Source organism: Periophthalmus magnuspinnatus, chromosome 11 (genome assembly GCF_009829125.3).
Source record: "Periophthalmus magnuspinnatus isolate fPerMag1 chromosome 11, fPerMag1.2.pri, whole genome shotgun sequence".
NCBI classification, from domain to species: Eukaryota; Metazoa; Chordata; class Actinopteri; order Gobiiformes; family Gobiidae; genus Periophthalmus; species Periophthalmus magnuspinnatus.
The window spans coordinates 15,833,409-15,854,191 of NC_047136.2; the positions used below are offsets into that span (position 1 = coordinate 15,833,409).

At 39.1% G+C, this 20,783-nt stretch overlaps 2 protein-coding genes across 2 annotated transcripts; one reads left to right on the forward strand and one right to left on the reverse strand.

The window, feature by feature from the left end:
• The first annotated feature begins 863 nt into the window (after positions 1 to 863).
• On the forward strand, positions 864 to 15,040 carry LOC117378791 (WAS/WASL-interacting protein family member 3). Its single transcript, XM_055225272.1, has 8 exons — positions 864 to 1,285; positions 6,026 to 6,132; positions 6,526 to 6,667; positions 8,247 to 8,399; positions 9,885 to 10,685; positions 11,444 to 11,575; positions 12,172 to 12,273; positions 13,125 to 15,040. Exons 2-8 carry the CDS (start codon positions 6,043 to 6,045, stop codon positions 13,163 to 13,165), a joined length of 1,461 nt encoding a protein of 486 aa, XP_055081247.1. The 5' UTR covers positions 864 to 1,285; positions 6,026 to 6,042; the 3' UTR covers positions 13,166 to 15,040.
• LOC117379122 (peptidyl-prolyl cis-trans isomerase FKBP14-like) lies at positions 15,037 to 19,707 on the reverse strand. Its single transcript, XM_033975838.2, has 4 exons — positions 19,353 to 19,707; positions 17,940 to 18,091; positions 16,589 to 16,716; positions 15,037 to 16,387 (listed from the first exon to the last, which is right to left on the reverse strand). Exons 1-4 carry the CDS (start codon positions 19,562 to 19,564, stop codon positions 16,229 to 16,231), a joined length of 651 nt encoding a protein of 216 aa, XP_033831729.1. The 5' UTR covers positions 19,565 to 19,707; the 3' UTR covers positions 15,037 to 16,228.
• Positions 19,708 to 20,783: the final 1,076 nt, after the last annotated feature.

Consider the following 20,783-nt stretch of genomic DNA (forward strand, 5'->3'; position numbering starts at 1 on the left):
CTCACAAGTCTATGTCACCCATAGTCCCACATGACAATTATAAATATACAAGAGCATGATACAAAACTGTACACAGCAACTTCACAGAGCTGATGTGATGTGCTTTAGTTTCATTAGTGGGATGAATGCTAAGTGTATTGTGATAGCGCTTTAAAGGGGGAGGGCTTTAGCACAGAGAGCAAAGGAAGGTGGGACAAATTAAACATGTTAATACATACTATATTATATATAAATATTCTGAAGCAAAATTAACACATTTTGAATGCATGTTTTTCTTTAAATGGTCCATTAGCCATGTAGTCTATATCTACCCAGCTACAGCACAATGGCTGCCCCCATCTCAAAAGGTCATGTATGTTGTTATGGCATTGGTTACATTTACATGCACAAAAATCTGATCATGATTTGATCTCTGGAGTTATTATTGATTATTGACATGTCATGGAAACAGTTCCATCTGAAAACAAACCAATAATCACAATCATAGTCATAATCATAATAATAATCATTATCATGTGTTAAAGGAACTGTATGTAACCTGAGCTCTTTGTTTTAAAAAAGGTATGAGAAAGGTAAGGTAAAAAGTCTAAAAAATGAGTGGACATTTTACTTCCGGAACCGGAACCAACTTCGAAGTAAGCGGGACTGTTTAAATCAATAAAGAATTTGTTGCATATTGTAATACATTTCTGTAACACAAGAGGGCAGACTCACTTGAATACAACTTAGAAGGAGTAGCGGAGGAAGTCAAATGGTACAAACATAACTGGTTACACACACCAAATATCGCGTCAACATTCTATCAGTTTTTTAAATGTGAACTTTTTTTTTTTCTTTTTTTCCAAGTGACAATGGTTTTCGATTTTCCTGGGGACGTTACGTAGACTGCTGCAGCTGTAACCCGGGGGACGGTGAGGTGTGGCCGGCTGAGCACTCCTCTCCCACGGGGGGCTTCACTGTAAACACCCGGAGCTCGCAGAAAGACACCATTGTTTTACGCGCCGGGCTCTCCATTTACGCACGGCTCCTTTTACGCACAGACACGGAGTAACCGAACACGTCTGAAACTCAACTCCGCGGGGTCACGTGATCACCCCAAAGTTTTTTGGGGGGACTGGAAAAGTAAGACAGAGTAAAGTAAGGTGAGGACGGAGCTGGAGTGTGACTAGCGCGGTAAAAATAGCCCGGGTTGGGGGATTGTGTTTTGGAGAGGACCGCTATGACGGGTGTTTTCGAGGACTGAAGCGGTCAGACAAAACAGGTGGATTTCTGCGTCTTGAAACAGGTGGGTACAGCGAGTACTTGGTAGATCTTTAATATGAATGTGTTTATAGTATAGTTTTCTATTAATGTTGGTAATCTGTAGCATGTTTTGAACGAATGCTGACATTGGAGAAATTCCTTGATTTAAAAAAATAACAATAAAAATACAATTAGAAATATGAATTCAATAGGGATGCAGAAAATGTCCAAACCTGGCAACATGTGTATTATAATTTGCATTTATAAGCAAGTTCAAACAAGTTGTTTATATATATATATATAAAGCTCAATGCATTTATACTGCTCTTATTTTGCACATTAGTTCATATTTTAGATGCACAAATATTAAAAATTTCAGTTCAAATTGTATTGATTGAGACTAAAATTACAGGTGTCACCCTGTAATTTTAGTCTCATTTTGAAGTAATCTGTTAATGTTTGTGTGTCATGTGAAAGAAAGACCCCCCTGTGCCTGTGTCTTGTCGAACAATATGGATAAACAAGAACTGAACCAGAACTAAACCAGGTCTAAACCAGATGCATCTTGCCTTGTGGTGTCAAGGTGCTACAGTGACACTTGTGTAGTTCACATGACTCTTGGACACGTGCTTCTGTTCACTTCAGCAGCTGTCACATACAAACATTGCAGGTTCACTAACTCCACTAACCCCCCCAAAAACCCAAAACTCACTCAATGTACTCAGATTTACTGTAGTGACTTGATGGTAGTTATCGACTTGTAACATTTAAAGAAAAGTTTTGATTAAGATGATCAGGAGCTTTTCACAAGTGAGAGAGAAATCTGAACTGCTAAACTAATCCAAGAAACCCCTGATCCTTTGCCATCTTTACATTGCCAGATGCAGTGGCGTGAACAATATTTGCTACAATAAATAGCAGTTTTTGGGGTAATTTACAGGGTTAACCGTTTTTACACAGAATAAGACCACATGGAGACACAGGAAGGGCATCTGACACACTGTAAAATTTTGGAACATGGTTGTAGCGGTCTAAACTACAGGATTATAGTAATTTTTACTCAGAATAAGACCTCATGGAGACACACATATTTGTTTGGTAAAGGTTGTGAGAAGAGGGTGCATGGACTGCTCTTCCTCTGCACCCTCCTCTCCTGTTTTTATAGTGCAGATATAAGGTGTTGTTGTGAACTGAGGATGTGCTAGCCAACCGCTCTTCCTCTGCACCCTCCTCTTTTGTTGTTAGCACAGATATAAGGTGTTGTTTGGAGCAGATCTGCAAGTTAACTGCTCTTCAGAGGATGTGCTAGCTAATTACTCTTCCCCTGTGCAGTCCTGTCCTGTTGTTAAAGTGCAGATACAAGATGTGAGCAGAGAATCTGCTAGCTGCTCTTCCTCTGCATCCTCCTCTCCTGTTTTTATTGTGCAGATATGAAGTGTTGGGAGCAGAGGACGTGCTATCCAACTGTCCTTCCTCTGTACCCTCCTCTGTGTAGGAGGAAGAGTCCAACGCGGGTCACTCCACACACATGTTCTATTGTTGTTTGACCAGAGCAGAGAAGGAAAGTTATATTTTTTGTTTTTGGTCAAAGTTTAGTTCTTGTAGTAGTTTTATGACATAATTTATATGCAAGGAACATTGTAGTTAATACGTTTGTAGTAATAACAACAAAAATTTTAATAACCTGACAGATATGGAGTGGTAGTTAAGTGCTGATGAGTTGCATTACATCTCTTGAGAAGCTGTTGTTCCAAAAAGAAGTGCTACAACTGCAACAGAAATATGAAATAAAATAAATAAAAATGTGAGGCCAAAATTGCTAATTTAATTATTATAAATTATGTCAAATCATCCATCCAATCTTGTGTCTCATTTTGTGAAAATTGTGTCTCATCCTATCCTAAACCTAAACAACACTGCAGTACTCTGATAGTACTTGAAGTGCTGTTAAATTTTGGATTTGATTACGCATTTTGATAAATATTTTGTAGGAGTAAGCAAAAAGTGGCAAAAGACAGAATTGTGGAGACTTTTTTTGTTTTTTTCTGTCTGATCACATTGGCACTAAAAATATTTAAGATGTTATGTCCAAATTCTCACTTATTTACTCTTCAGTATTTTTTACAGAGTTGGGAACATCACCAACATATTTACACACTCCCTTTGCCTTAAAACTCACCAAGCATTTAAAGGTACAGTACTGTTATTTGTGTACATTTGTACATTTCAGAGTAGCACAGTGCATTGTGGGAAGTCAGAGCGGATGATGAGGTTTCCTGTTTGGAGCTGATCTCTGCTGACTGCTTTTCCTTCTGCACGGGAAGGAACAGAGGGTACAATGCACTTTTACACAGAGGCAGTGTCCGAATGTCCACCCTGCCCCTAACCCCTCATAGCCCTGAACTATTTAGCAGACTCCATATTAGTGTTCTCACAATATTAAAATTTCAAACTCGATTTTGATACTAAGATGTGATGGAATTGTATGTGTATCATGTTGTGAAAAAAAAAATTCTTATCATATGTCTCTGTGTAAATGCATTTGATCTGTGTCAGTCTGTCAGAGACCCAGAGCAACATGTGTGAAGGCTCTGTCCCCATCCCAAAGAAAAACTATGTTGTTCTACCTGTCTAAGTGTTCATGTAAAAGTTCATTATCTCATGGATGTGAAACAAGTCCCTCTGCTTTGATATGTATGTAGCGTTGTCCTTCTGGTATAAATACTCAGTACTCCTAGGCTAGAAGGGACTAGGGAGGAGAGACTCAGAGAGACTTGAAATGCTGAAAGGCTACCAGTCTGTGCCCAGGGGAGGCCTGGGCCCTGTCATGTCCATATCTGTTGTAACAAAGAATAAACCTTTTTTGTTTTTCAAAACCAAGCTTTGCAAATGGATTATTCATCAAGAGATATCAAGAGTATTTTTCCACAACAAAGGAATAGAGTCAATACTCAATAATGATTGCGATACCACAATGATAACAGAAAAAAAATTCTTAATTTAGACAATAAATAAATACTTTTTCAAGATTGAATTATAGTACTTTCTTTTATATTACCATGTGGCCTTATTTCTGTGTAATCCCTCAGTCGTCCAAGTAGGTTCCATAGTGGTCCATGAGCGTATATAGTTGCTATAGTGTCTTATAGTTGTTCTGATACAGCTCAAGATCATTCTAAAACTATTTAGGAAAGGTTAATTTCTGTCATGTGAATGTGATCTTTTTAGTATCGATACTTGCTCAAATGAGTATATAGTTTCAATACTAGTTTTAATATTGATTTAATATTGATTAGCATTCGCATTACCTCACTACTTTTTCCTCAATTTGGATCATGTGACTCTGGTGTCTGGGTGAAAAAAAGTTTACCAATCTGGTAAAAATGTATAAATGTATTTATTAATATTGATTAATTGATAAATAAAGTAAATACAGTCTAGATGAATATCAAAAATTGATAAACTGTTATTTTGAAATTATTTAGAAATGATTCAGATTATTCAAAAATGATTGCTCTTTAACCAGCGGCGGGTCTAGACCAAACTTACTGAGTTTGCATTTAAGTTTCAGAGTGGTGCTAAGTCTATACTGTTGCATTAAGTGTCATTATTTATCCTGCCTCAAATGAGGGTGTAAACATTTATAAATGAGGTGGCAATGCACCCTTTTGCACCTCTTTAACAGCTCAAGATAAGTGATGAACGTTCTTCACACTGGAATGTTTTATTTAAGTGTTGCTTTCATAATCACTGGTCAGCAGTGTGTTAAAACAGTGTTTCTGTTTGCTTTCATTCATACCAGGTAAAAGACCTGTTGCTGTCAGCTGTTGTTATTCTGACTCTGGCAAAGCTTTATGGTTGAACTGTACAGACTCTAAAACACATATGAAAAAACCTTTTATAACAAAGACAGTGGCAGGATAAAATACAAATGTCAATTTAGTCACCATATTTCAATCTTTATTTGTACCTTGAGATTGTTTAAATACATTTATAATCAATCTAGAAAATCTACAAAATGATCACTGAGTAGTGGACTACTAAAATAATAGTTAGCTGAAGCCCTAATCTGAAAACACATTGTTTTCCCACACACAGTACCTAAAGACAGTAAACTAGCATGTAAATATGGCTTGTGCACACACTGGTTATGTGGTTTACCATAAGCACACTCTGTAAGAATGTGAAAAAGCCACTGCTGTTCCTCTGATTCTGCTCTGTTTAAATCCTGTTTGTGTCTCTTCTGATCACAAACTTGTAGCTAAAGTTATAGTTGATGCCGGAGTTTAAAATCATTTAACTAAGAACTGAAGAAGCCTTTTGGATGAGTGGCAAAGCATATTTACTTTACTTTTATGTTACCTTTACCTTTATGTTTGTATGCAAAGTAATGATGTTCAAGTCAAATACATATTTTACTAATAACAATTGTAATGTTATATTTATTCACAGTTTCTAAAACATGGCATACAGTGTAAAAGTTGCTGATGTTTTGTTTCAGTGTGCAAGCCAGTGGTTGAAACAAAAAGCAGACTGGTTTATAAACCCCTAAAGCTCTGGTTTAAGTTGTTCTGGTGCAGTCCTGATGGAGTCCTGGTTTAGTCCTGGTTCTTCCTGGACACACTTACACCTCTTATTGTCACTCCTTCAGTGTGGATCTCGTCTTTTGAATATTTTCATGCATTGTTTTATTTGCTAGTTTCACTTCTCGTACCTGTTTTATTGAAGCTACTAAAACTACTAAAGGTATTCAGAATTGAGTAGTATTTTCTCTCTGTGTAAGATCCCTGAGGAGGAGACATGCCAGCCCCCCCTCCACCACCACCCCCTCCTCCACCACCACCGGCCGCACCTCCGCCCCGACCAGCCCCTAGCGCTGCTCTGCCACAGGTAACACACAACACAGACACACACATCACAACCATTCACTGATACACACCCTGTACATCACCTTTTTCCAGTGAGCTAACCTGCACCTGTCCCTCTCCTGCACCTTCCCCTCTTCTGAACTAACCTGCACCTGCCACCTGTGCTCCTGCATTATTGATCAGTGAAGCTCACTCAGTTGGTCAGACTACACTCTATAACATCAGCAGCCTGTGTTTCCTGTTAGAGGACTGTTCTGTTGGCACACATTAGCAAATTGTGTAGTTAAATGATTTTAGTAAATTTCTCATTTGTTTACTTTTGTGGTGTTTTGTAGTTGGATATATATATTTTTTCTTTATTGTTTTTACTTGAATTTATATTTTAATGATAATATTATTTCTGTGTATGTGCCAGTGTCCAGAGCCCCCTAAGCCCCCACCCCTCTCTGGAGGCGGAGGAGGAGGGGGGAGGAATGCCCTTTTAGCTGACATCCAGAGAGGGGCCCGGCTGAGGAAGGTCATTCAGACTAATGACCGCAGTGCTCCGGCTCTGGACAGTAAGGACATCTCAGCCACTCATGGTCATCGGGACAAAACATTATTAAATTCAGTACATGGACATCATTTCTATACCATATAAAGACTGGCATTATACTGGCAAATAGTTATAAACCTACAATGTATGGACAAGGTAGAGCTCAGAGCACACTTGAGGATGGTCATGTGACTGATAAGATGTATAGAAGCAGGAGCCATATATAGCATCACTACATAAGTACTTGTTATGCATTAGTTTTTTCCACCTAACTTTCCACAGGGCAGTCAGAGCAGATATTGGACAGTTAGCACCACATTTTCTGTTTTTTCAAGGTGTGGGAAGTGAAAACCATTTCATAAGACTCATCAGGAAGCTCATTGAGAGAAGGCAAAGCAAAGAGTGGCCTCTAAATCTTTTTGTCTGCATTACATAATTCCATATATCTTGTTTCATGCATTTGATGTCTTTAGTTTATATATATATATATATATATATATATATATATATATATATATATATATATATATATATATATATATATATATATAATGTACAAAGTTATAAACATAAAGGAAAACTTTTGACTGTAGTATACTTCATGCATGTTTTACCTTGACTGGAGCAGATGTGTGAGAGATATGTGGCAGCACAGGTTTGTTTTACCCAGGGCTGTGTAAACTAGTTTCTCAAAGTGAACATTCTCACACAAGACTCACTGAAGTTACCAAAATAAAAATGAAACAGCAGATCTGACATGTACATTTGACTTTTCGCATGTGATTTCATCCAAACCCAGATTCATAGGGCTTGAGTCACAGCACAATCTTAAAATCCACACATGGTTCTGACTCACATGATGAGATCTGTTGATTTAGGACAAGCTGAAGACTTACATTTATTGCAAAAGAAAATAGAATTCTGTCAACTAGACGAAAGTTTAAAAAGAATGAATACATTTGACCACTCATACAGAGGGGTCAAACTCGCTATATTTGTCAGGAAAGACAATCTATGTTTGAACAGAAATGTATTTTAGGGGGACTGAAAAACATTGCAGATTTCTGCAAAAAAAAAGAGCAAAGCACTAAACTTTTGATCTGAGAATTTTGATTTTGTTCAAAATGATGGGTGACCAATATGCAGCTTTGTTTCACTTTGAAATAAACAAATCTGATTGGACAGTCCTGTCTGGTTCTGACTGAGGAATTTGTGACCAGACTGATATCATTCTGGACTTTCTCGGCAAATTAGGGGCAGGAACAAGTATGCCAAATATATCTCAGGTGACACCTGAGGTGACACCTTAGGGCAATTCAATGGACTTAACAAAGATACTTCTTACTGTAAACAACGAAGGATTGTTAGTTTCAGTGTAGTTAGCTCTTCTCTCCAGACAGATATAATCCAGTGGCTTACAGAACCCTGTCAGAACTGAAGAAGCTGCTTGAATGAGTTGCGAAATGTATTCACTCTCAAAACTTTTGTTCAGTTGACAGACTTTTTCGATGGGGCCTACCTGGACGACTGAGGGCTTACACAGACAACTTATACTCATCATAATATCTGGTTATTTCATCTGCTGAATTGTGTTTTCTCAGAGCCAAAGCCCAGTCCTGGAGATGGTTCAGTTGCTTCTCAGGCCTCCTCAGGTGGGACAGCACCCATGGGACCTTCTCTAGGGGGGCTGTTCGCTGGAGGTTTTCCCACCCTCAGGCCCATCGGACAGAGGGACCTCACAAGCAAGACCCCAGGTTGGTGCGCCCTACTGACCCATCATATTGACCACCCAGCCAAACATAAGTGTGGTCATATGTGTTGTATTAGGCTGTGTTCATTTGACATCACAACATTCTAAATAGGCAATAGATTTATATTAAAGGTGAGGAAAGGTCAGGAATTTGTGATGGAATTTTAAAATTGTCAAAACATGTTGCAGATGTTTGACTTGGTTTTATGGTTAATATCTCTGTAATTACTGGGTCTATTCACATGAAACAAATCTGGCATTAAAGCGAAGGTACCTTATTTCACACCACAGAAGGAACTATTGAACTATTGAACTATGTCTAACTCAAGCCCAGGGGCAGCCAATCATAGAGCGGAGTTTGGCACTTACTTCTGGGCCGATGAGAAATAAAAATTAAAATAGCTGCTGAAAGTGTGCTATGGTCTAATTTTGTCACAAAGTGCTGCTTTTAGGATGTTCTCTTTGAGAGAAAACACAAAATGTACTAATTCACACAAAAAAAAAAAAAAAAAAAAAAAAGTTGTGTATCCCAGCTTTAAGTTTAACATCATCTCCATCAGCACAAATTAACTGAAATATTTTTGTCACTTAAGTAATAAAATAAAAATCATAAAAAAGTAGAACCATTATTCAAACTCACAAACATTAATCTTGCCAGGTGCCATGAGGTTTATATCAGTTTGTGGACCCAAGCCCCAGGTTTAGCGTTGTTGCTTTTCACTTGGTTTAAAAAAAAAATCTGAGTTACACAGAATCCTGCCCTCCGTCTGAAATAATAACAATAAATAAAGGATAGTCCAAAATGGATTTATTTTTATTTTTTTATTTATTTTTTGACTATACTTTATCTGATATCAGTCTGATAACCGATATATACTAATAATTCCTTAGCAAGGCACACGATTTCTCTTAAGTTAATGTAAAGATCACAAATAAACTTTTAAGTATTTATCAGGGACATAAAATCATTTGTTACATGATTGTGTAAACCAGTGTATTTCAACCTTTTTTGAGCCACGGCACATTTTTTTCATTGAAAAAATCACGAGGCACACCATAAGCAGAAAATGTAAAAAAATGAAACTCTGCATCCTATATTTACAATATAAAGTAATTCTCATCAGATTATTTTGAGCAGGAATCAAATAAACACACAAAAAAAGCATTTTATACTTGTGTGCCGCGGCACAGTGGTTGAAAAACACTGGTGTAAACATACAGACATATTTTTAGCCTAATGTTTTTTTCTATTTCCATTTTCTGTCTGTTGAAAAATCTGATGCATTTAGGACAATCTGAGAATGACACATTGGGCACACGGGCTGCGGCAAAAAAAGACAATTGTAAATCGATATCGGCTGATACCAATATAGAAAAAGCTCAATATCAGCCGATACCAACATTGGAACTGATATTTCCCCCCTACAATAAAGGATGTCATGAACACAATTTATACATCCAGCTGATCAATATGTTGTTTGTGTTACAGTGTTCAGGTCCAGCTCCACTGCCTCTCTGAAGCCCCTGTGGAACACCCCACCCACATCATGTGATCCTAGCTCCGCCCCTGACCTATCCAAAATAAGCTCCTCCCACCGACCCCTAGCCCCCTCCTCCTCTGCCCCTCCCTCCCCCTCCAACGGTAGCCGGCTCCATCCCCTGACACAGACTCCGCCTCCTATGCCCATCTCTGCACCTCCTCCACCTCCATCAGCCCCTCTCTCAGCCCCGCCCCCTCCACCTCCTATCCCACTATCCGCTCCTCCCCCTCCTCCTCCTCCCTCAGCCCCGCCACCTCCGCCTGCTGTCCCAGTCTCGGCTCCTCCCCCACCCCCTCCTCCTCCCCCAATTCCTCTTTCTGCTCCCCCTCCACCGCCGGCCCCACTTTCACCGCCTCCGCCTCCTCCTATGGCCTTCCAGGACCGTCCTGTCCACCGTCCGCCACCTCTACCCACCTGCCCCCCTCCACCACCCCCCTCCCTCTCCCAGCTCACCAGACCAACCTGGTTGCCCGTACAGAGCTGTGCTCCTCCCCCTCCTCCTCCCCCCGCATGCTATGTACCGGGCGATCGCTCCTCGGGTGTGTTCTACCCCCCCTCGCCATGCAGCCTCTTGGGACCACCTCCTCCACCCCCTCTGCCCACCTCCTTTACCCCCACCTGCCCCTCTAGTCTGCCACCGCCGCCGCCCAAAGTGCCGCCGGTGCCCTCTCCTGCCATGCGCTCCCTGCCTCCGTCCTACCCCTGCCACGCCCCAACCCGCAGGCCTCCTGCTGTGCCCAGGAGTGCAGGTAGGTCCTTATTGAACTCTGTAAATAATTGATAGTTTGCAGTGACATCATGCTGGGGGGCACTGCATTAATGTTCAGCATTTACCATAGTGACACAATGCACACAGTAGTAAACATAGCCTCATAAGTTTTTTAAAATAGTTTCAAAACTCAAAACTCAAAAAAAAAAAATACAAAATGAATGTAAACAACACATTTTCAAGAGCCTGTGATCTATACAAGCATTCCTTGTACTTTTTAGGTGGTTGATTTCAACTAAAAGTTGACAGAAAAACTGTCGACTAATGCTAGATAGCTTGGGGACTTGTTTAAGCACAAAATGTGTTCACTTTTTGTAGTTTTCAGTTTGTCAGTTCTTTATGATCACACTGTGTTAAAATCTGATTTGAGACTCAGACAGAGCAGTACCTCTGGTTAGCTCCAGAAAGTTACATTATTTATACATAAACATTAAATGAAGGCATGGCCAGTTATTTTCTTGCCTGCAGCTTAATTAGAAGTGAAAATAAAACTACCATTTTAAGTTAAAAACTCCCAACATAGAAGTATTAAAATCACAACAAACACATAATGTATATAACCCAAACCAAATTATAAAAACAAAACAAACTGTGGAACTATTTTGTTATGAATATTGATATATATATTTGAAATCCCATTCCCAACATTTATAAGTAAATTTGCAGTTAAAATTTTCCCAAACTGCTTCGTCCTACTGGTTGATTTTCCAAAGCCGACTGATTTTACTTCTGTTACAGGTCGTCTGGCCCCACCTCCGGCTCCTCCCACTCGCTCTCCCACCACAGAACTGTCTAATCGCATCCCGCCCCCTCCGCCCCCGCCCCCCCTGCCCCCCTCCAGCCTGAGGAACGGGCACCTGCACAGTCTGGGTAAGGCTCTAAACAACTGAATAGAAAAACTTAAACCTGGGCAGGTAAAGAGGATGAGAAGGAGAGAAGATTGTGTTAGGACAATCAAATCAAAATCTCAGTTTAAATGGACACAGTTAGCAAATCACAGAAGCAGCAGTTTTTGAAGTACCATCATTTCCTCCACAACCAACAAAATAGGGTTGTCAAAAGTATCAAAAATCACATACTGATCGATACTAGTTTTAGTAGTAACTAGATACTCATTGGAGCAGGTATCAATACTAAAAAAAATCACATTTACAGGACAGAAATGAACCTTTCCTGAATAGCTTTAGAATGATCTTGAGCTGTATCAGAACAAGTATAAGACACATAGAGTAGTAAACGCCCATGCACCACTATGGAGCCTACCTGAATGTCTGAGGAATTACATGATTTAAGACCACATGGTATTGTTATTGTTGTAATTTTATTGTCTAAAGAAAGTGTTTTTAATTACCATTGTGGTATCAGAATCAGCATTGAGTATCAGGTCTATTCCTTAGTATCGAAATCAAGTTTGAAATCTTAGTATTGTGGCAACACTAATAGAACGCACTGCTCTGTATTTGCAGATGATTTTGAGTCCAAGTTCCAGTTCCACCCTGTAGCAGACCTCCCGCCTCCAGAAGAGTTCAAGCCCTTCCCTCGGGTCTACCCCAGCAAAGAAAACAGAGGTACTTAGTGCTGTCTTGCTAAGTGTGATTTAAACATTACACAAAATTTTAGACATTTTAGTATTGTTGTAGTGTTCTTTTTTATGTTACCGGTATTGTGTTGGTTTTGTTAGTTGTATTTGAGTAATCGTGTTTATTTAGTCTGTTCAACATCTGGAAAGATCTGTTCAAACTCTTGGCATAGTCTGGCATAGTGCTCCTTTATGTTTCCATGAAGTCCATACTTCACCATTCCCCAGAATTATTTAGATAATTACCCAAGTTCAAATGTCCTAATATGTTAGCAGCATCGACTGTATATGGCCTTAGGAAGTGTGATGGCACCCATAGCATCCAGGAGCAGCGTTGTAGCTGGTACTCGGCCCTTCCCACTCGCATTGCTGGTTTGGTAGGCGCTCTTAGCAACGAGGTACGATAGCTGTCAATCAAGCCTGTTGCTAACCACAGGGAAAGAAGGCACCTGATTGTTATTATTACAGACAAAATAGTGAAATAAAACACCAGGATCACGTAGAGTGGATTAAAACATTTTAAGGTCTGACTGACGAGCCTGACAGCAGCAGTTACAGAGAGAGGGGGCACCATTTTTCAGTAGTAAATGATTTGGAGCCAGAGTTGATGATGCCACATCGTGTCTGTACTTACTTCCTGTATGGAACGTGGCTAGCAGGCTAGCTATAACTATCTATATGTCTACAGTTAGCAGCTACTGTTTTTAACTAGACCAAAACAGCAACAAAACTTTATTCTGCCCCCTGGTGGTGTTTCCTACAAACAGAAAATATTTGTAGATACAAATGAAATTATGTGTAGAAGTGTCTCATATATGAAAAAATGCATCTCCTCCACAGGTCCTCCAAAGCCCCCTGCCATCCGGACCCACATCAGATGATCTGCCCCGGCCACAGTCTCTGTCGTTATGGTTTCAGTTTCAGCACGTGTGTGTTTGGATGCTTGTGTTTGGATGTGGAAGCAAGTGCGCCTTAGACTGTGTGACCTTTGACCTTTCCGGTGTGGTATGTTTTGAATGCAGTTGTGGGCTGTCCTTTCTCATAAAGCTACTCTGTACAAATTTAGCCTACAAACTCAGGCTAAATTTAACTTTGTCTCACATTTCAGTATTCTCTATACAAGTTTACTGTAAATATCTCACGACAACCAAAACATCATTTTCCTTAGTGTTGAGACAATTTAATGTACTGTACTTTTAAGAATAGTTTCACACTATACTTTTGACTTTAAAACTATTATTTAGCAGTAACTGTAATCTTTCTTCAGTAAAAATTGCCCTCTGCAAGTTCTATATGTGCATTTCTTATACTTTATCAATAGATATCATTTACACTTTTAAAGGTGCACTGAACAACTTTTCTGCAAGTGGGTCCACTACCTGCTAGTCTCCATGGAGATGATATTGCTTTGCTTAGATTGTTCCACAACAGGATGTTTAACTTGTATATCTCAGTGAAGAAAAGCAGATGACAGCACCAGGTCAGATCTGTGGAGAAGCCAGCCTACTCACAATAAGAATGCACGTTTTACAAGGTATTGTTTTAGCAGTAAAAACGATAATTGAAAAAATATTCAAGCATATTAATAATATCTTCATGGAGACAGGCAGGTGGCAGATCCCCTACTAGAAAAGTTACACAGTTCATCTTAAAAATTTGGTCATTGGGAATGTTTTTTTTTCTACTAAGATCAATACTAAAACCTAAATGTATCTCTAAATTGTACTGTATACGCAGATAACATATCTTAAAAACACACATGGATAATCATAGATAATGTATTAACATAAGAAATGCAAAATACCATTCCAAAGGTCCCCAAAATGTAGAACGCTGCAGTAAAGCATGTGTCACCTTTAACTATTCCTTGGTGCTTGAATACTTTTAAATTACAGTTGCTTTCCATGGTTGTTATATTTGCTGAAAATACACTAAGAATTCTTTACAGTTATCTCATAAACATGATAACAATTGTAATACTGATTTATTCTTAATTAGAAAAACATTAGACATGATGGCCTATTTATTAATGTTATAATTTGGTGTTTTGGTTCTCAAGACGATTATCCAATCAGAAATCAGAATGAGCCTCACATGAGTCTTTTATTTGAGTTGCCAGTTTCATTGCTGAATGAAGTTGTTTTAAATCTAAAACACCTCTCTCTGATCTGAATTGTCACTACCTAAACCCCAGCACATGCATCATTCATCAGAGCTAGTGCAGCCTGTGTAGCTCTGTTAGTGAGTTCTGGAGGTTCTGAGCTTTCAGCCTGTCCATATAGAATGAGAAAAACGTGTATGTGTAGTCTATCTGCAGGTTAAGGCACTGGCAACCCAGGTAAAAAAAACCCAAAAAACTTTAAGAGCACAGGCTAGATACAGTTCCTGTAAGTAAAACATACTAGCCAGTCCCAAACCTATAGAAATGGAGGGTATATATGGCCACTAAAAATATTATGTATTAATGATGTTGTGAGGTGCTGTGTTCATATTGTCATTCTCTTCATTTTTACGACTTTTCTGTTTCATATGTTCTTGCCTGACGATGTGCAAATGTTTATATTTTGTTTTAAATGTAAAATCTTGTAGTTCATAATATATTTGGTGTAATGTGAAGTGGTCTGAGAGTCTGGTTTCTGTTGATTTGGAGTGTTTATGATGGTGGAGCTGCTATTTACACCAGTTTAACCAAAGAGAACTCTGCCACCTGCTGGAGGAGAGTGTGAATAAGACCAAATAAAGCACAGTATTTACAATCACATTTGCATTTTGTATTTTTAAAACTCTACAGTTTTAGAAATGGTACATAGTTTGCAGTTTGACAAAATATTCATTGTCTAGATGTTTTAGGAATTTCCACATTGTGTGCTACAACCCTGATTTATAAATAAAACGTAACAAAAAAAAAAAAAGTAACACATTAAGAAAATTAAAAAAAACAACATAACACCTTGATAGCCATTAGAAAAGAGTGGTCCTACTTATTAAAATGGTAAAGATTAGATAATCACCAAACAACATACAATACCAAGTACGCACAAATAAATAAAACATTAAAATTAAAATGTAAAAAAAAAACCATTTGTTTTTTGGCTGAAAATGACCAATACAATGAGTGAGTTTTGACTTGTTTCTGAAGCAGCTGCCATGTTCCTGTTTGCAGCATAAATACAGAGAATAGATGCAACTACCTTTCTGGTAACTTTACAAGAGAAAAAAGTATGAAATAGAAATGAGTTCAAGAGCTCTAAATGTTCACAGATAGCAAATAAACACAACATTTTTGTTACTCAAGCCTACACCATTTGACACTGACAGATTCATATCACTTAGGCTTATATTTCCAGTGCCAAATATTTGTGCATCTCACCACAAGTTTTTTGATTTTTAAAACTCAACATCATTCATAGTGGCCATTCTGATTTCGGAGATGAACTATAGGCCATCAAAAGACTAGTTCTTTGCAGGCCTATAGTCCATAATGTAGGCCTATAGTTGATCACATAGGACAATAGTTCTTCATGTGCGTAGGTCTGTAGTTCTTAGTAGGTCTGTGGTTATTTGCATACATAGGTCTATAGTTCTTTGTAGGTCTATAGTTCATAACGTAGGCCTATACCTTTTTGTATGTGCGTATAGTTAGGCCTAGTTCAACATATTCGTATACCTAAGCTCAAAGTTCTTGCCGTGTGTAGACCTATAGTTTATCACGAAGGCTTATAGTTCTTTGTGTTTCTAGGCCTATAATTCTCCATGTGTGCAGGCCTACAGTTCATCACACTTGTAGGTCTATAGTTCTTTGTGTAGGTAAACATATAGTTCTTTATAGGCTTATATGTTTTGGTCTGTGCGTATATGTAGATCTATAGTTAATCGTGTTCTTTTTCTATAGTTCTTTGCAGGCCTGTAGTTGATCATGTAGGCCTATAGTTCTTGGCAAAGACCTAGAGTTCATCGCGCTTGTAGGTGAACTCTCTGGAGGACAGGTAGCCATCCTTGTTCTGGTCCTCCTTGTTGAAGATGTTGTCGGTGATCTGCTCGTGCAGGGTGTCGTTGGGGGGCTGTCCGTTCAGCTCAAACTCCTTCCGCAGGTACTCCTTCACCTGGACACCACAAGAGCTCTGTCACTAGCACTCTGGATGTATAATGTATAATGAACTAACATTTGTTGTAAAAGATGGCAAAACACTTAGAACTAGTTGTTCTTAATAAACTTTGTAATAATAATCATTTTTAAATCAATCGGTTTTGCCACATCCCCTCCTCTAAACAGGTATCCAGTATTTACAGTTAAAGCGTGGTACCTCTTTGCGAGAGAGCCTCCAGTCGTCATTGAGGTCCATCTCCTGGAAGGCCTCATGAGAGCGAGGTCCGTTCCTGATCTCCATCACCTCGATCACGAAGGTCAGGGTGCTGTTCGGGGGGATCTTACCTACAAACACAGGCCATAAGAACACACAATACATTCAGTCTACTGATGGTCCTAATGTGGATGTTTGGATTATTTTTGCTTTAAAAACAAAAAAATAATTATTTACTGGTCCTGGCCTGAATAATCACAATTACGGTATAAGGTAAGGCAAGGAACACTTTATTGTCCCCATATGGAAATTTGCCCTCTGCATTTGACCAATCCTTCAATGCCACCGAGGCAACCTGTCAGGAGCAGTGCTGCGCCCAGGGACCCATCTTCAAATCTTGAGCTAATTTTGGTCAGAACTACCCTGGCTGGAGGATTTTACATATGGCGCATGTTTTGAACCTGGTTAACACTAAATTGAAATGGGTAGCACTCTGGATTGAGAACTAACAAATATCGTGAGAATTCATCTTGCTGCACAAGGTTAGCATATTTTAGGTTGATGGGGGAAACCGGAGACCCCAGAGAAAACTCCACCCAGGGGTGTGAGGCATGAGTGCGAACCACTCAGCCTCAATCGGGATCTTGTGAGACAAAACTGCCAAAAAAATTGTGCACACATGAGAATGATCTTGTCAGATTATTTTATATTTGGATTAGACAGATTAAGCACTGGAAGATGCAGTTTCAAAAAGCACAGCTACAATGAAAGGATGATTATAGCACTTGTACCACAACACCTGGTAACCTGTGTCAGTGAATCAATAACAGTTTGGTATGGATAAAAACTCTTCAACATCTTCTTTTTCATTTTTGTATAACCCTTGTCAAAATATGCACCTGTGTTTACCTACGAACACAGGCCATAAGAACACACATCAGGAGTACTCAGCACATATAGTCTACAGGACTTAAAGAGCATATTTGAATAATTTTTGGATTACAGTACATTAGATTATTTTTGCTTTAAAATGGAAACAATAATAATTTTTTTGTTGTTTTTTGTTGTCACAATTATATAGTAAGGCAAGGAACACTTTACTGTCCCAGGTCCCCATATGGTCATTTGTCCTCTGTGTGAATACTCACCAAGAAATAAAATTACTCACTTCAGATGGAACAACTTTACGTGACCCTTCAGAACCTTGATAACTCCAAAAATCAGATTATGATCAGATTGTTGGTGTGTATGTAAACATAGCCGATGAGGACACCCTGAAACATGCATAGACTATCACATCCACCCACAGCTGGAGTCTGCACAATGCCTTACACTCTAAAGTCTGTCAGATTACCTCTTCCCTCTTTGCCATAAGCCAAGGCAGGGGGGATGACGAGCTTCCTCCTCTCCCCAGCACACATGTCCTTCAGGCCCCTGTCCCATCCACGGATCGCCTCCCGGATTCCCAGAGTGAACCATCCTGGATGCTTGTCTCCATGGATACGGCTTAGGGCACATGCAAGAATAGTAGAGTTCAAGATCTTCTGCTGTAATAGCTATAGGTCTCTTGTTTATTATATACTTAAACGTCTTAAATTAAAAGCATTTTGCCAGATTTTTACTGTCTTACAAATGTGAAAAACAGATCTAGTTCATTTTAAATTGTTTTGCAGCGGTCCAAAGTTATTCCTCAGTTACCTTATGCATTCTGACCATACTAATTATTCATTATTCATAAGCACTTTCATAACTTTCAGAAAGACACCAGAGCAGAGTGTCAATGTCACAGTTAAGATAACAACAACTAGCATGCTGACTGTGCACTTCCTCATTATCGGGCAATAAAATGTTATATAATTAGATGCAGACAGTACACAGCAGACATATTTTGACCTCAAGAGGTGCTTATACAACATATCTGTACTGGAGCAAGACAAATTTAGCTTATAAAAACCGGGTTTATTATTAAAGCTGGTTTATTGGTGCTAATGTTGCCCTGGCAGAAAAAGCTAAGCATAATTAACACATACGTAGATTATTAGAACTTTGAAGTACACTAACTTGGCAAACTACTTCAGTCATATGCACAGCTAAACATAACTGTTTTGAGCCTGGATTTAAACATTGTCTAATTAATGCTACTATATAGTCATTCAAAGTTATTAAAAGGCTATGTGACCTACAATTATAGGTTTTATAGCCCTATATTTATTCTAAAGTATTTATAATATTCTACTTAGATTGTTTGGATTGAAATCTGTTTTTAAATGGCAATTCATTTTGTAGCACATATTTATATGGTTCTGCCATGCTTGAACTTTGTATTGCAAAACAGTAATTTCCCATTGAGAGGTAACTGGAAGCAGATACCCTGACACATGAACAAAACCTTTTAAACTTGATAATACAGACAATACAATAATTACGGAGTGTCTTTCCGGAATATTTTTTATTAGACACAAAATGTGGGGATATCACACAAATAAAACTGATGGCATGGTTTGGCATGACATTTTTGTGCTTTTTAAATGACAAAATCAGATTTTCTTCTTAATTATGAGTCTGTGGGAACCTTAATTTTGGACTTCACTTCAAATTATATATAAACAAGACGATTTTAACAAGTAGAATATCATCTGTAATCAGGTCTGTGTCTGTTTTGTGTCCAGCCTTATGTTGTTCGTGTGTAAACGCTAAAAGCAGATGACATGGTCCAACTTTACGCACTTCCACAAACAATAGAACTGTCCAGTGAAAAACACTGTACCTGGAGTGAAACATGGTCCCGTTCTGAAAGTAGCCCTCCTGATGCACCAGGAGCAGGTCTCCGAACTTGGATTTACGGTGACATATGAACGGTCTGTGCAGGATTTCTATCTTCAAGTCCTCGGCTTCCTCCAGTACCGAGTCCCCGCCGACGAGCAGCAGCCCCGGGGACGAGAGCCACCACAGCACCGGCACCAGCACCAGGGACAACATGGCACGGACTGAGGAGACCGGGGACAAACACGGACAGCACAGCGCCAAGAACAAAAGTCAAGTCTGCATGTTATGAAAAAGGCACCGTGCGTCCACTTTCTACGTGGCAGTTTTTTAAGAAGTTGCCTACTCGTGCAGACTGCAGAGATTTGTGCTCTGATTGGTTAGATTCTGCACACAAGCCCCACCCACGACCCTCCTCTAATTTAGATCAACACAAACGGCTTAAAGCTTCAGACTTAAACTTAGACTTAAAGCTTCAGACTACAAAAGCTCACAGTTAGGTTTAGGGGAAATTCAAAAGACTGGGATATAGGTATAAATTAAAACTGCCAGCAGTGATAAAGGGCCCTCACAACCCTTGTTTGCAAAAGTTAGAAAAAAGAGGGATTTTTATGCTTTCAACATGGCCGCTTCATTAGGAGCTCATTATGACCACACCTTGAGACTTATGGACATTCATTTAACAACTTTTGATCCCAGATATGTCCTGATGATGCTTCCTCATATATATAATATGAGTACTGTGGCAAAACTAAAGTTTTCTGCTCTATTACAACTGTGCAGGGGGCACTGGAGAGCTATTTTAAAGATAGTTTAAGTTGCAACTCATTATGTCCAGGTCATTAATATACTACATACTAATATATATTCTGATGCTGCTGCCTCAGTTTAGTGTCTGTCAGATCTTCAAGAGTTTTTGAGCATTTTTTTCTTTCTCAGACTGTAGCCAAATTGACTGGCAACTGACTTTAACACCCTATGGGCCCCCAAGTGGCAGAGCCTGTGTGCAGGCTGCACTGCCACACGACTAAATGGTGTACAGGTGTATACAGTGTCTTAATAGCATTGACTACTGTTCCTAGTGGGTCATTTCAATGCATACTAGGTAAAGTTGCAATTTTCTCTTAAAAAGCCTATGATACTGAGTAGCCGCTGCAATTTCAAGAAGTTGGTGACATCACACAGGACTGCCCTGATTAGAGCCAGGTGTTTCTGATTACAAACACCTCGCCCCTTTAGTATAAGGCACTACCCAGTTTAGCAACTCTATTTGAAATGTGGATGTGGGCAATGTTTATGGCTTTAGTCCCAATTTAATAAGCTATAGGGCGCTTCAGATACTTTTCATGATTTGATATATAGGCTCTTCCTGGGCTATTCCTTCAGCTTCCTGATGTATGCAACATTTTATAGACCTTTTCCCATTCAACTTGAT